The sequence below is a fragment of the Onychostoma macrolepis genome, chromosome 15 (genome assembly GCF_012432095.1).
Source record: "Onychostoma macrolepis isolate SWU-2019 chromosome 15, ASM1243209v1, whole genome shotgun sequence".
NCBI classification, from domain to species: domain Eukaryota; kingdom Metazoa; phylum Chordata; class Actinopteri; order Cypriniformes; family Cyprinidae; genus Onychostoma; species Onychostoma macrolepis.
Window position 1 is genome coordinate 30,771,734 of NC_081169.1, and position 11,205 is coordinate 30,782,938.

The 11,205-nt window shown below is 39.0% G+C and overlaps 2 protein-coding genes across 4 annotated transcripts; one reads left to right on the plus strand and one right to left on the minus strand.

Annotated features, from left to right (window-relative positions):
- The first annotated feature begins 617 nt into the window (after positions 1 to 617).
- Positions 618 to 4,424, plus strand: LOC131554077 (sarcolipin). 2 transcript variants are annotated; one of them, XM_058799139.1, is made up of 2 exons: positions 618 to 2,895; positions 3,974 to 4,424. In XM_058799139.1, the coding sequence occupies exon 2, from the start codon at positions 4,029 to 4,031 to the stop codon at positions 4,125 to 4,127; it is 99 nt and encodes a 32-aa protein (XP_058655122.1). In that variant the 5' UTR covers positions 618 to 2,895; positions 3,974 to 4,028; the 3' UTR covers positions 4,128 to 4,424. The 2 variants fall into 2 exon arrangements, with proteins under 2 accessions (XP_058655122.1, XP_058655123.1); XM_058799140.1 differs by having other exon boundaries at positions 618 to 1,420.
- A 1,026-nt stretch (positions 4,425 to 5,450) lies between these two features.
- On the minus strand, positions 5,451 to 10,380 carry kbtbd3 (kelch repeat and BTB (POZ) domain containing 3). Of its 2 annotated transcripts, XM_058744788.1 has the most exons (4): positions 10,226 to 10,380; positions 9,472 to 9,680; positions 8,746 to 8,911; positions 5,451 to 7,361 (listed from the first exon to the last, which is right to left on the minus strand). In XM_058744788.1, exons 2-4 carry the CDS (start codon positions 9,675 to 9,677, stop codon positions 5,928 to 5,930), a joined length of 1,806 nt encoding a protein of 601 aa, XP_058600771.1. In that variant the 5' UTR covers positions 9,678 to 9,680; positions 10,226 to 10,380; the 3' UTR covers positions 5,451 to 5,927. The 2 variants fall into 2 exon arrangements, with proteins under 2 accessions (XP_058600771.1, XP_058600772.1); XM_058744789.1 differs by lacking the exon at positions 10,226 to 10,380 and having other exon boundaries at positions 9,472 to 9,780.
- Positions 10,381 to 11,205: the final 825 nt, after the last annotated feature.

Here is an 11,205-nt window from a genome sequence, read left to right on the forward strand (position 1 = left end):
GCCGTTTGAAGGGGCGTCGTTTATGAGCGATTATGTAACGAGAGCTGGATTATTGTCACCTTTAATGTAGAAAAATCTATTTGTGGATCTGTTCGGTTTCAGGAGGCTTGGCATCGCTGGATCTTCTGGAGGATTCCAGCGCGTAACACACACACACACACACACACACACACACACACACACACCCACCCAAACCGTTACACGAACACTCCCCAGCCTGTCATTGGTCAGTTCAACGGATAGTTCCGCCCACAAACTTACATGATTGGTCGAGTCAGAAGTTGCTCAAATGAACATTCTGAAAGCGATTTTATGTCATATTAAAATAAACAAAAACGTACCAAGATTATGATGAACTGAACTGAATCAACTCTGAAACGAACCGAGCTGAATAATGACTCTTTTGTCTTGTTAGAGCTTTACATTTTTAATGAAGTTTGCATCATAGATTCAGTTTAATACTGTGAAGCTGCTTTGAAGTAATCTGTAGGCTGCTGTATAGAGATAAATGTGACTTGACTTATATTACACCATAGGAGAGTCTTCCTTAATTCGAATATATATCAGCATCTTTCTTGAAAAAAAAAAAAATAATAATAATAATAAGGTAGGCTATTTTCTTTGAAAATGTACATTTATAAATGTAACATTTTATGAATTTATAAATATAAATTAATTTAAAAATTTTGCACTAAACATATTTCCAAAATAAGTGGAGAATTATTTCTTCAAACTGATGACAAAAAGAGATTGTCCACACAATGAAAGTAAATGGGGTCCAGTGTTTTTGTACCCAACATTCTTCAAAATATCTTCTGTCGTGTCTCACAGAAGAAAGTCAGTCAGGTTTGGAACAACATGAAGGAGAGTAAATTGTTCATTTTAGGTGAATTAATGTTTTCAGAAAGTAAATTAAACAGAACTATGAAAACGAAGGGGGGAAATAGTATATTTAATAGGAAAATGAGATATTTATCATCCAATAAATCCATCAGCTTAAAGCAATAGATCTGACTTTAGTTATTTTTTATGGCAAATTTCACAAAATAAACTTCTACCACATAAATATTTCTCTCCTGTATCAAAATATTGATTATTCATTTAGTCCATAAAGGCAGATGCAGTATAGATAATGTTATGAACATGTCTCATATGAATATGTTTCATAAGATTATCCAATTTGAATACGTCTCCAGCTCGAGTGGTTTTATATTGTAACGTGATCTTTGAGCTGCTTTACCAGCTGCTGGATTCCAACAATGGGACGTCACTGCCCTGATCGCCACGGCAACAGCGCTCCTGGATCAGGTGGACTCACGAGGAAAAGAGGAGACGGAGCAGCAGATTCCTGTCCTGAATCCAAGGAGGATGCTCCATCTGGGAAGATTTATATTGAAGTTATTTCAATCGGCAAGCTACTGTAAGTGGAAGAAGAGACGACTCGAACCCCTCACACGCACTCCTCTCTCATGATGCGTCATTTCTGATGCATGTCACATGCATTCTGTGGCACAGAGGTGTCATGCTGAAAATTCAGCTTTGGATCACAGGAACAAATTACATTTGACAATATATTCACTTAGAAAACACATATTTGACCCTGGAGCACAAAACCAGTCATATTTGTAGCAATAGCCAAAAATACATTGTATGGCTCAAAATTATCCATTTTTCCTTCATGCCAAAAATCATTAGGATATTAAGTAAAGATCATGTTCCATGAAGATATTTTGAAAATATTCTACCGTAAATATATCAAAAGTAATTTTTTGATTAGTAATATGCATTGCTCAGAACTTCATTTGAACAACTTTAAAGGTGATTTTCTCAATATTTAGATGTTTTTGCACCCTCAGATTCCAGATTTTCAAATAGTTGCATCTCAGACAAATATTGTCCAACAAACCATACATCAATTGAAGCTTATTTATTCAAGAAATTGACCCTTATGACTGGTTTTGTGGTCCAGAGTCACATATTTTAAATTGTAATAATATTTCACAATTTGACCATTTTTACTGTATTTTTGATCAAACAAATGCAGCAAATGAAACTTCATCTGCTCTTCTTTCTGGAAAGATTGTCGGGTTATTTCAGGTCCCACAGAAGTAAACAAGCCAGAACCTTCTCACAGCCTTCACTAATGTTTTTAAAACAAAATATATTGGCTTTACTTAACTTTAGGCATTAATCAACTTGTTAGGCATTAGCCATAATATGGTTTTGTTACATCCATGGCATGGTCAAAGTTGTTTATTTTATTATTAACTAGCAGGTCCTCAACCCAAGCCCCCAAAAACACTAACATACCAGAAACTCTACAAACATAAAAGAGCATTAAACATTAACAAGTCTCACAATTTTATAATCTTAATTTTAAATTAAGAAATAATTTGATTTGAAATATTTTATTTCAACATTTACTCTCCTTATCTAGCCCTGTGCAAAGCATGTTGGGAAGGGGAAATCCACTTATACAAATAAAATCATTTATGTACTCTCAATTCAAATTAATTAAGTTAATTGGTTGTAAAGAATTGTGTTGGATTAACAAGCATCACACACACACACACACACACACACACAGGCTCTTTCTGCATGTTGTCAGTCATGCGTGTCACATGTGTGTTGAGGCTCAGAGGCGTCAGTCTAAACCACTAACAATAGAGCTCAGCTCACCCTCGTCCCACTGGAGAGCTGCAGCAGCTGGACTCTGATCCAGAACCCACAGCTGAGTCTCACAGACGCTTAAATACTGTGACCTCAGCACTGCTGCTCCAATCCGGTCCGGTCCAGTCCAGCATGGCTGCTTTAAGAGCTGCGAGATGCAACAGCTGGACTCACAGAGACTTTAAATCTGCTGAGTAACACAGACTCCAGGTCAACCTCGTGCAGGTAAGAAGCATCCAGACCAGCCACGTCTGCAGAACGATGTTCTTCTGTCTTTGCCCTTTCATCTAATTTAAGGCCATTTCAATGTTTCAGACTGGTCTGGATGTATAATGTGTTGATTGGATGCACAAGCTTTTACAGTTTTGCAGCATGCATTTCATTGTTAATGCAAACTTAGGTTCTGCTGTGCTGTGGTTTTCTCTCCGTTTTGTGTTTTGCTGCATGAGTGTGTGCTTGTAGTTTTAGTTTGAGGGGAATAATAACTTCCTTAAATATGTCAAAATCTTAGTTAGGAGACATTTGGGATGAAAAATCTAGTGTTCAAAAGTTTGGGATCGGTACTTTTTTTTTTTTGACAGAAACTGTATTAAATTGATCACAAGTTGCAGTAAAGACATTTATAATGTTACAAAATGCTGTTCTTTTGAATTTCTATTCATCTGTGAATCCTAAAAAAAATTAAACGTATGACGGTTTCCACAAAAATATTGTGCAGCACGACTGTTTTCAACATTGATAATAATCAGAAATGTTTGTTGAGCAGCAAATCAGTATATTAGAATGATTTCTGAAGATCATGTGACGCTGAAGACTGCAGTAATGATGCTGAAAATACAGCTGCGCATCACAGAAATAAATGACAGTTTAACATAGATTCACATAGAAAACAGCTGTTTTAAATTATAATAATATTTAGCTATTTTTTAAGTATTTGTGATCAAATAAACACAGCCTTGGTGAGCAGAAAAGAATTTAAAACTTTAAAAATGTGCCAACCCCAAACCTCTGAACATTTAAAAAATTTTAAAAAGTTACGTTTTCTTGTCTATAATCATTAGAATTGATTTTATGTAAAAACAATAGTTTATGATATGTGATAGGGACAGTAAATGTGTGTGTGTGTGTCGCAGCAGTTAAACTGATAATAGATCTGTGTTTGAAATTCAAAGCCAAACAGGGAGTGAAACTTGGACGGATGATTAGACAGATGGACAGATAGATGGATAGACTGCTGGCTTAATTTCTTAATGACAAGCATACTTGTCTATTTTCCACATCTCTCTCTCTGTCTCTGATCCAGAGCTCTGGTCATCTCCGGTCTTCCAGCTGTCGTGTTTCTGCTCTGACCCGCTCAGATGGACCGATCCGCACAGGAGCTGTTTCTGAACTTTATGGTTGTGTTGATCACAGTTCTGCTCATGTGGTTACTGGTCAAACAATATCAGGATGCATGAGGAGCCAAGAGCTCATTCCTCATCATCATCATCCTCATCATCGTCCTCAGCTGCGAAGATGAGCTCCAGCACCGGACGATGATGTTTCTGCAGACGGATGGATCGTCTCATGATGCCTTCAGTTTGTCCGTTGGATTGCTGTCATGTGTTAAATGTTAAATGCTTTGATACTCTGAATGTTTCATGTGATAAATTGGGGGAAAAAACACTCAAATTAATTGCCAAAAGAGTACCAGCAATGTGTTGAGTGAAGACATTGTTTTATTTGTTTAAATAAAGAACTCTTTGGCAATGCAACTGTGTGTGTTTGTGTGTTACGGCATGCATCTCTATATTCATCCATCAAATTTACATTAAGATACAGAAATACAATTTGCAATGTTAACTTCAAACAAAAAATTCTGCAACAAGATCACAAAGTTCAGGAGTTAATCTGAAGTGAATTACATTAAATGCTCTCTAATGATGCACTTCAGTATATATGTCTATAATCTATAGATTACTATAGATTGGTGTGCAAATTTTGCTTTAAATCTCTTTTCTCACATAAAGCCTTCAAAAGTGTTTTAATATAGTGCACAAGCAATAGAAACTGACTTCTGATGCTCTTTTTGACATTTCTGAAGCTTGACAGGCGCGAGTATTATTAATTGTTGTTGTATGGAGAGCGCTGAACAACGTTTGTCATATGTTCTCTTTTTAACAGCAAATGTGTTTAGAATGATATGAGGAACAGTTAAAGGAATAGTTCAGGCAAAAATTAAAATGATCTGAAAATGTGTTCACCGTCAGTTCATCCGAGATCAGGATGGGTTTGTTTCTTCATCAGGTTTGTAGAAATGTGTCTCTGCATCAGTGTCTCAGCAATGGATGCTCTGCAGTGAATGGGTGCCGTCAGAATGAGAGTCTGATAAAAACATCACAATAATCCACAGCACTCCAGTCCATCAGTTAACATCTGGAGAAGACAAAAGTCCATAATCCATAATAACGCTTCCTCCAGTGAAAAAGTGTTCTGGTGTGAATCAGGAGAGAAATCTGCAGATCAAGCAGCGTTTACAAGCCACTAGGACTCTATGTATTTTAGTTAAAAACGATTTGTTTCAGCTTTTGTCTTCTCCAGATGTTAACTGATGGACTGGAGTGCTGTGGATTATTGTGATGTTTTTATCAGACTCTCATTCTGACGGCACCCATTCACTGCAGAGCATCCATTGCTGAGACACTGATGCAGAGACACATTTCTACAAACCTGATGAAGAAACGCACTCATCCTGATCTCAGATGAACTGAGGGTGAACACATTTTCAGATCATTTTCATTTTTGCCTGAACTATTCCTTTAAATCATGGCTGCAGTTTACTTTTCATTACCCCGTTTTCAAAACGAGTGAACGAATTAGTGCATCATGGCCTCGATTGAGTTGATCGGTTCACGCTGGAATCCAGGGGCCTCATTTATAAAGTGTGCATATGCACAGATTTGATCTTATAGTGTGATCACATATAAAAGATCACCGTCATCATCCAAATTAAAGAATTTGATGATGACTTTGATCTTTTATATGTTAATGACATTAAGAGTCGTTTGCGAGGCAGAGAGCTGAAACCATTCATTTGCGTGCAAGTTCAAGATCATTTGCGATATAGATTTCACATTTGAAAGAGTTGCGTACATGCATTTTCTGTGCATATGTTCATTCTATGAATCACACGTACGCATATTTGAGAGATGATCGTAAGATAAAATTTAGGATGGTTTCTGCGCAACATTTTATAAATGAGGCCTGAGATCTCTAATTCAGGGTGTTTCGGCGGTTTCTCTCCTCCACGGATCTCTGTAGCGGTTGAAGCTCAGCACCTGACAGTGAAACTCCGTCAGCGCTCGAGGCATCGGCGAAACCTCCTGCCATTCGGACCGGCCGCTGTCGTACACCTGCACCTCGTCCGTGATCTCATCGGGCGAATAATCGCCGCCCAGAATGTAGATCTTATCCCGCACGCCGATGGCGCCCGCGTTGAACCCAGCGCACTCGAACGAACCTTCGCCCTTCCAAACGCAACTATCCGGACAGAAGCTGTAGACTTTATACGTAGAAAGATCGCACAGATACAGCGTGTCGTTGATAGACACGGATTTGACGAGCGTTGCGTGGAAGAACTGGCCGAACTCTGCCACTAGTTGGCACCACTGATCCGCAACGGCGTCGTAGCGGAGGAAACAGTCGAGCGAAGGATTGAAAGCTTCGGTAATCTCCATCTCGGATCCGAGCGTGTAAATAATGCTTCCGCATGCGCTCGCTTCCGGAAAGTAGATTCCTTTGGGAAGAGGGCTGACGGATGTCCAATCGCCGCTTAGAGGATCAAAGTATTCAGCGTCTAGAACGCTACAAGCATTGCGTGTTTTTCCGCCGATTACGTAAATGCGATTTAGAGCAGCTACGGATGCATGCATTGTCCGTGGGTTGTACATGTGCAGAGCTGGTGTGTAGCTGCGCGCGACGGGACAGTAGCACCAGACTTCGTCCGTCGCGTCGTGCTGATGCGCGGCGATGTGCAGGCGAATAGTGCGATGACATTCGCCGCGACATCCACCAATGATGAAGAGCTTTTCTCCAAAACTGGTGAGCGATGATCCGGGTCGGTCTAAAATCTGCGCGGCGTCGTTTGGTAGCTCCATCCAGAGATCCGCACCAATGTTGTAGCAGAACGCATACCGAATCTCTCCGCTATCCTCTGTTTTGTGCACGAAAATATAGCTGGATGTCGTAGAAGGCCGAGCATCGCAAAACAAGCCGCTGAAGCGATGAATGTCTTCGAGAGCTTGTTTAATCGCGGTAATGCAGCATGCGTCTGCGCTCAGCAGCAGCTTGGCCTCCTCCAGCGCAGACGGACGCAGATGGTGCAGACGGACCCGCGGAAGAAGCTTCGGTAAAAGGATTTTGCGCGACTGTGGATCGTGTCGCGTCCAGTGGAGCAACGCGTGCAGGACGCTTTCTTCGTCTGGGACGTTGAGTGCGTCCGAAGACAGGCAGCGCTCCAAGATGCGGGCCGGCATCTCCAGAAAGTCCGGAGCGGAGGAAAGTGCGTGGAAGTTCTGCGTGACGAAGTCGGTTGCGCGATGCAGCAGGCGCGAGGAGCCGTAACCCTCGGCGAGCGCTAACAGCTGCAGGCAGTTGCAGAGATCCAGCATTTGGACCAGGAAGTCACTGCAAGCGCGAGAGAGGAAGCCCACCTGAGCGAAGGAAAGACAGAAGACATGATGAAGCTGTTAACGTATACGTCATTAGCACCGTTTCTATCCAACGAGTCAAAGAGGACAAAATCGACACTTCCTGGTGAAAACTAGGAGAAGCCACTGAATATAATAAAGTTCATATATGATACGTGCACCTCAGAGCGATAAATGCAGTCATTGCTTTCGGAGGCGGATGCTGCTGATTGTGAACGCAGTCGTTTAAGACAATTATACAGAAATACTTTGATGACAGACTTTGCTCAGGCTTTTCAGAACGACCAAAACAACACACAGATGCTGTGAACGAGATCGGTCCGCTGCTAGTCAAGTTATCCCGTCTCATAGCGCAAACTCACATGATTTTTTCAATGCGCAATGGAGGAATTTATTTGGTAAATGTGTTTGCATTGCATTTTTTTCTTATCGGGTAAAAAGTTTATCCTACTCAAATGTGCGCATAAGTTTTTTATGTGCATTTTTTAGAATTCATGCACATTTTGGCGTTTCCATCCAGCGATTTTTTAAGCGATATTCCAAAAATGCTCATAAAAATAGGTGGATGGAAACATAGCTAATTACTTTTTCACATTTCCGGGTTTCTCAGCAGCGGAAGTCGTCATAGTTGGGTAAACTTCCGAGACCACAAATATATTTTTTGCATTCCCATTTGGTCAAGTAGGAAAAAAAAAACTCACGACTTTGAATCAAAGGAAAAAAATTGAGAGAAACTGATAACGGTAGTCAGAAAAGAGAACGATGTCAAATTTACCGTTTCTCCCGTAGACGCTGCATTAGAAACACCCTCGCATTAGCCTTAACTAGTTTTTTGTAATTTGATACAAATGTGATATAATAAGATATAATAATATATAATATGCTATCTGGTAGATATATAATAAAAATACAATATGCATTATCTGAAATAAAACGTAAACTTATTTTATTTCAGCTAGTTGCCAATGCAACATTTCTCATTTTCGTTTAGTTTTAGTTCATGTACTAAAATAACTAAAAGTAAAACTAAAAAAAATAAAAAATACTACATAGAAAAAAAAACAATAACTAATAAAAATGACAAAAACAACTAAAGATTAACACTAATAAAATTAAACAAATAAAATAAAAAATTAAACTGAAATGAAAATGGAAAATACAAAAACAGAATTCATTCAATATATATATATATATATATATATATATAAAAAACTACAATAGAATAAAACAACACAAAAACATCAATTTTATCATTATTTTATTTAGTAGCAAACAGTTTTCAGATCACTAAACACATCTGATGTCAAATACCCCTTTTGCTTTGTGTTCAGTGCAATAAAAACAATAAAAGCTTCCTCTAATAATAACAATAATAATTGTGTCTCACCTGCAGGAAGGAGGCCAGCTGAAACAGCATGTCCACATTGTCTTCTCTGATTTCTATTTCACCAGAATACGCGAAATCCAGGAAGGTGTGGACGGCCTGCGGCGAGAGGTTACTGAGCGTCACGGCGCCGTCATCACGCTCCCGCATGTCCAGCTCAAACATCGCCCTGTTTAAGTAATCAATACTTTTATTCATCAAGGAAGCATTAAATTGATCAAAAGTGCCAGTAAAGACATTTATAATGTGACAAAAGATTCTTATTTCAAATAAATGCAGTTCTTTTAAACTTTCTGTTCATCTGTGAATCCTGAAAAATAAAATGTATCACAGTTTCCACAAAAATATTGTGCAGCACGACTGTTTTCAACATTGATAATAATCAGAAATGTTTGTTGAGCAGCAAATCAGCATATTAGAGTGATTTCTGAAGATCATGTGACACTGAAGACTGGAGTAATGATGCTGAAAATACAGCTGCATCACAGAAATAAATTACAGTTTAACACATATTCACATAGAAAACTGCTGTTTTACAGTAGAATAATATTTCACTATTTTTACAGTATTTTTGATCAAATAAACACAGCCTTGATGAGCAGAAGAGAACCCAAACCTTGAAAAGTGATGTATGTTATTTATTGAAGTTATTAAATATTATTAAAGTGCAATGTGAGCGGTGTTTGTTGCTGGGTGGCTTCCAGGTTGTTTTTATGTGAAGTAGTTCACCTGAAGAAGTCGCTGCATGCGGCGAGAACACAGCGGTGACACGGCAGCGTCTCCTCCTGCACTCGGACGCTGAAGTCGAACAGAACTCCTCTCTCTCTGAAGCCCTGAAGAACACCGAGCACCTGCTGACCGTGAGACTCGGACACCAGGAACACTGACCGCTGCTCCGACACGCCGTTACACAGAGACCCGCCGGACACGTCCATCAGCTGGAGAACACACAGCTTCATTTCACAGCGCACACTCATTCAAGTGAATGGGTGCCGTCAGAATGAGAGTCTGATAAAAACATCACAATAATCCACAGCACTCCAGTCCATCAGTCCATATAATGTGGATTATTGTGATGTTTTTATCAGACTCTCATTCTGACGGCACCCATTCACTGCAGAGCATCCATTGCTGAGACACTGATGCAGAGACACATTTCTACAAACCTGATGAAGAAACACACTCATCTACATCTCTGATGAACTGAGCATGAACACATTTCCAACACATTTTCACCAACAAACCTTGGGAAGAACAATTATTCCTGTGCTAACACACCAACCCTAATCATTAACTAGTCCTAAAATCAAAGCGAAATCATTGTTTGATATGAATTCAACAAAATTGATGATTCAGTATTCAGTGCAATTAAAAAATCTCGATCAGTTGAGCCTGCCTTCATATTTCAGACACACAGTAGAACCCTTTACAGTCATATTCATGATGATTATGACTGTATTCAGTGAATGAATGTAAACAGTACCTCAGCTGATCGGTCCAGATCACACCTAAAGCATCAGTGTTCTTCTGCTCCGTGTGCATATGGCTTTATACACATAACAGCTTTAAAGTCTTCAGGAGACGAAGGCGTTTAGACGGAGATGATTGACACTCACGCTTCAGCACCCTGGACAGCGCTCCGGCTCCACTGCGCATGCGCAGAACCCGCGATGACGCGCCCGGAAGATGTACTGCAGGATTGCTTTATTTAATTTTTTTTTTTTTAATCACTGTATTAAACCTTCAAATAATAAACAGGCATTGTCATCTTTCCATTGTTAAACACATTAACAGTAAATCCAAGCAGCACGTAATAAACTAAATAATACAAATAAATAAACGTTACAATTATAGCCTACTAAAAGCAAATTAAATTACATTTCCGGGGGGAGGGGGTCGAACCAAGTATGTTGACAGAAGTTTAGAGAGTTTTAAAGCAATCTTCGTTTTTAATTGTTTCATTGATTTAAATAAAATCTTTTAAATGCTGTAAAACAAGGAGAAACTTTAACAAATCTATATTTGTGTGTATAAAACTATGCTACAATCAACATATGGCACAGAAATTCAATTTCGTACTCAACTCCAGGTTTTCTCATTTTTATTTATTCACTTATTTTTGTTCATGTTTGCGTCATTCATTACTAGCAGAAATTCACAGCTGGACGTAATGTCTTCAAATTAGTGATTATTGTGATAGTGATTGTACATTGAAAATTTGTCAAAACTAAGGCAATATTTTGCACATTCACTGATTTTTCTTGATGTTTCGTCTTCGATCAGTTTTCTTTAGAGATCAGACTGGGGCTAGTTGTCACACAGAGGAGGTCTTTCAATCTCGGGTTACTGTGACCATGGAGCACAAAACCAGTCATAAGGGTCTTTTAATTGAGATTTATACATAATCTGAATAAATAATCTTTCCATTGATGTATGGTTTGTTGGACAATATTTGTCTGAGAT

Coding starts and splice junctions, on each gene's coding strand:
- LOC131554077 (XM_058799139.1), top strand. CDS start 4,029: ATGGACCGATCCGCACAGGAGCTGTTTCTGAACTTTATGGTTGTGTTG.
- kbtbd3 (XM_058744789.1), bottom strand. CDS start 9,719: ATGAGTGTGCGCTGTGAAATGAAGCTGTGTGTTCTCCAGCTGATGGAC. Junction 8,912..9,471: donor GCATGCAGCGACTTCTTCAG/GTGAACTACTTC, acceptor TTACTTAAACAG/GGCGATGTTTGAGCTGGACA. Junction 7,362..8,745: donor AGCTGGCCTCCTTCCTGCAG/GTGAGACACAAT, acceptor TCCTTCGCTCAG/GTGGGCTTCCTCTCTCGCGC.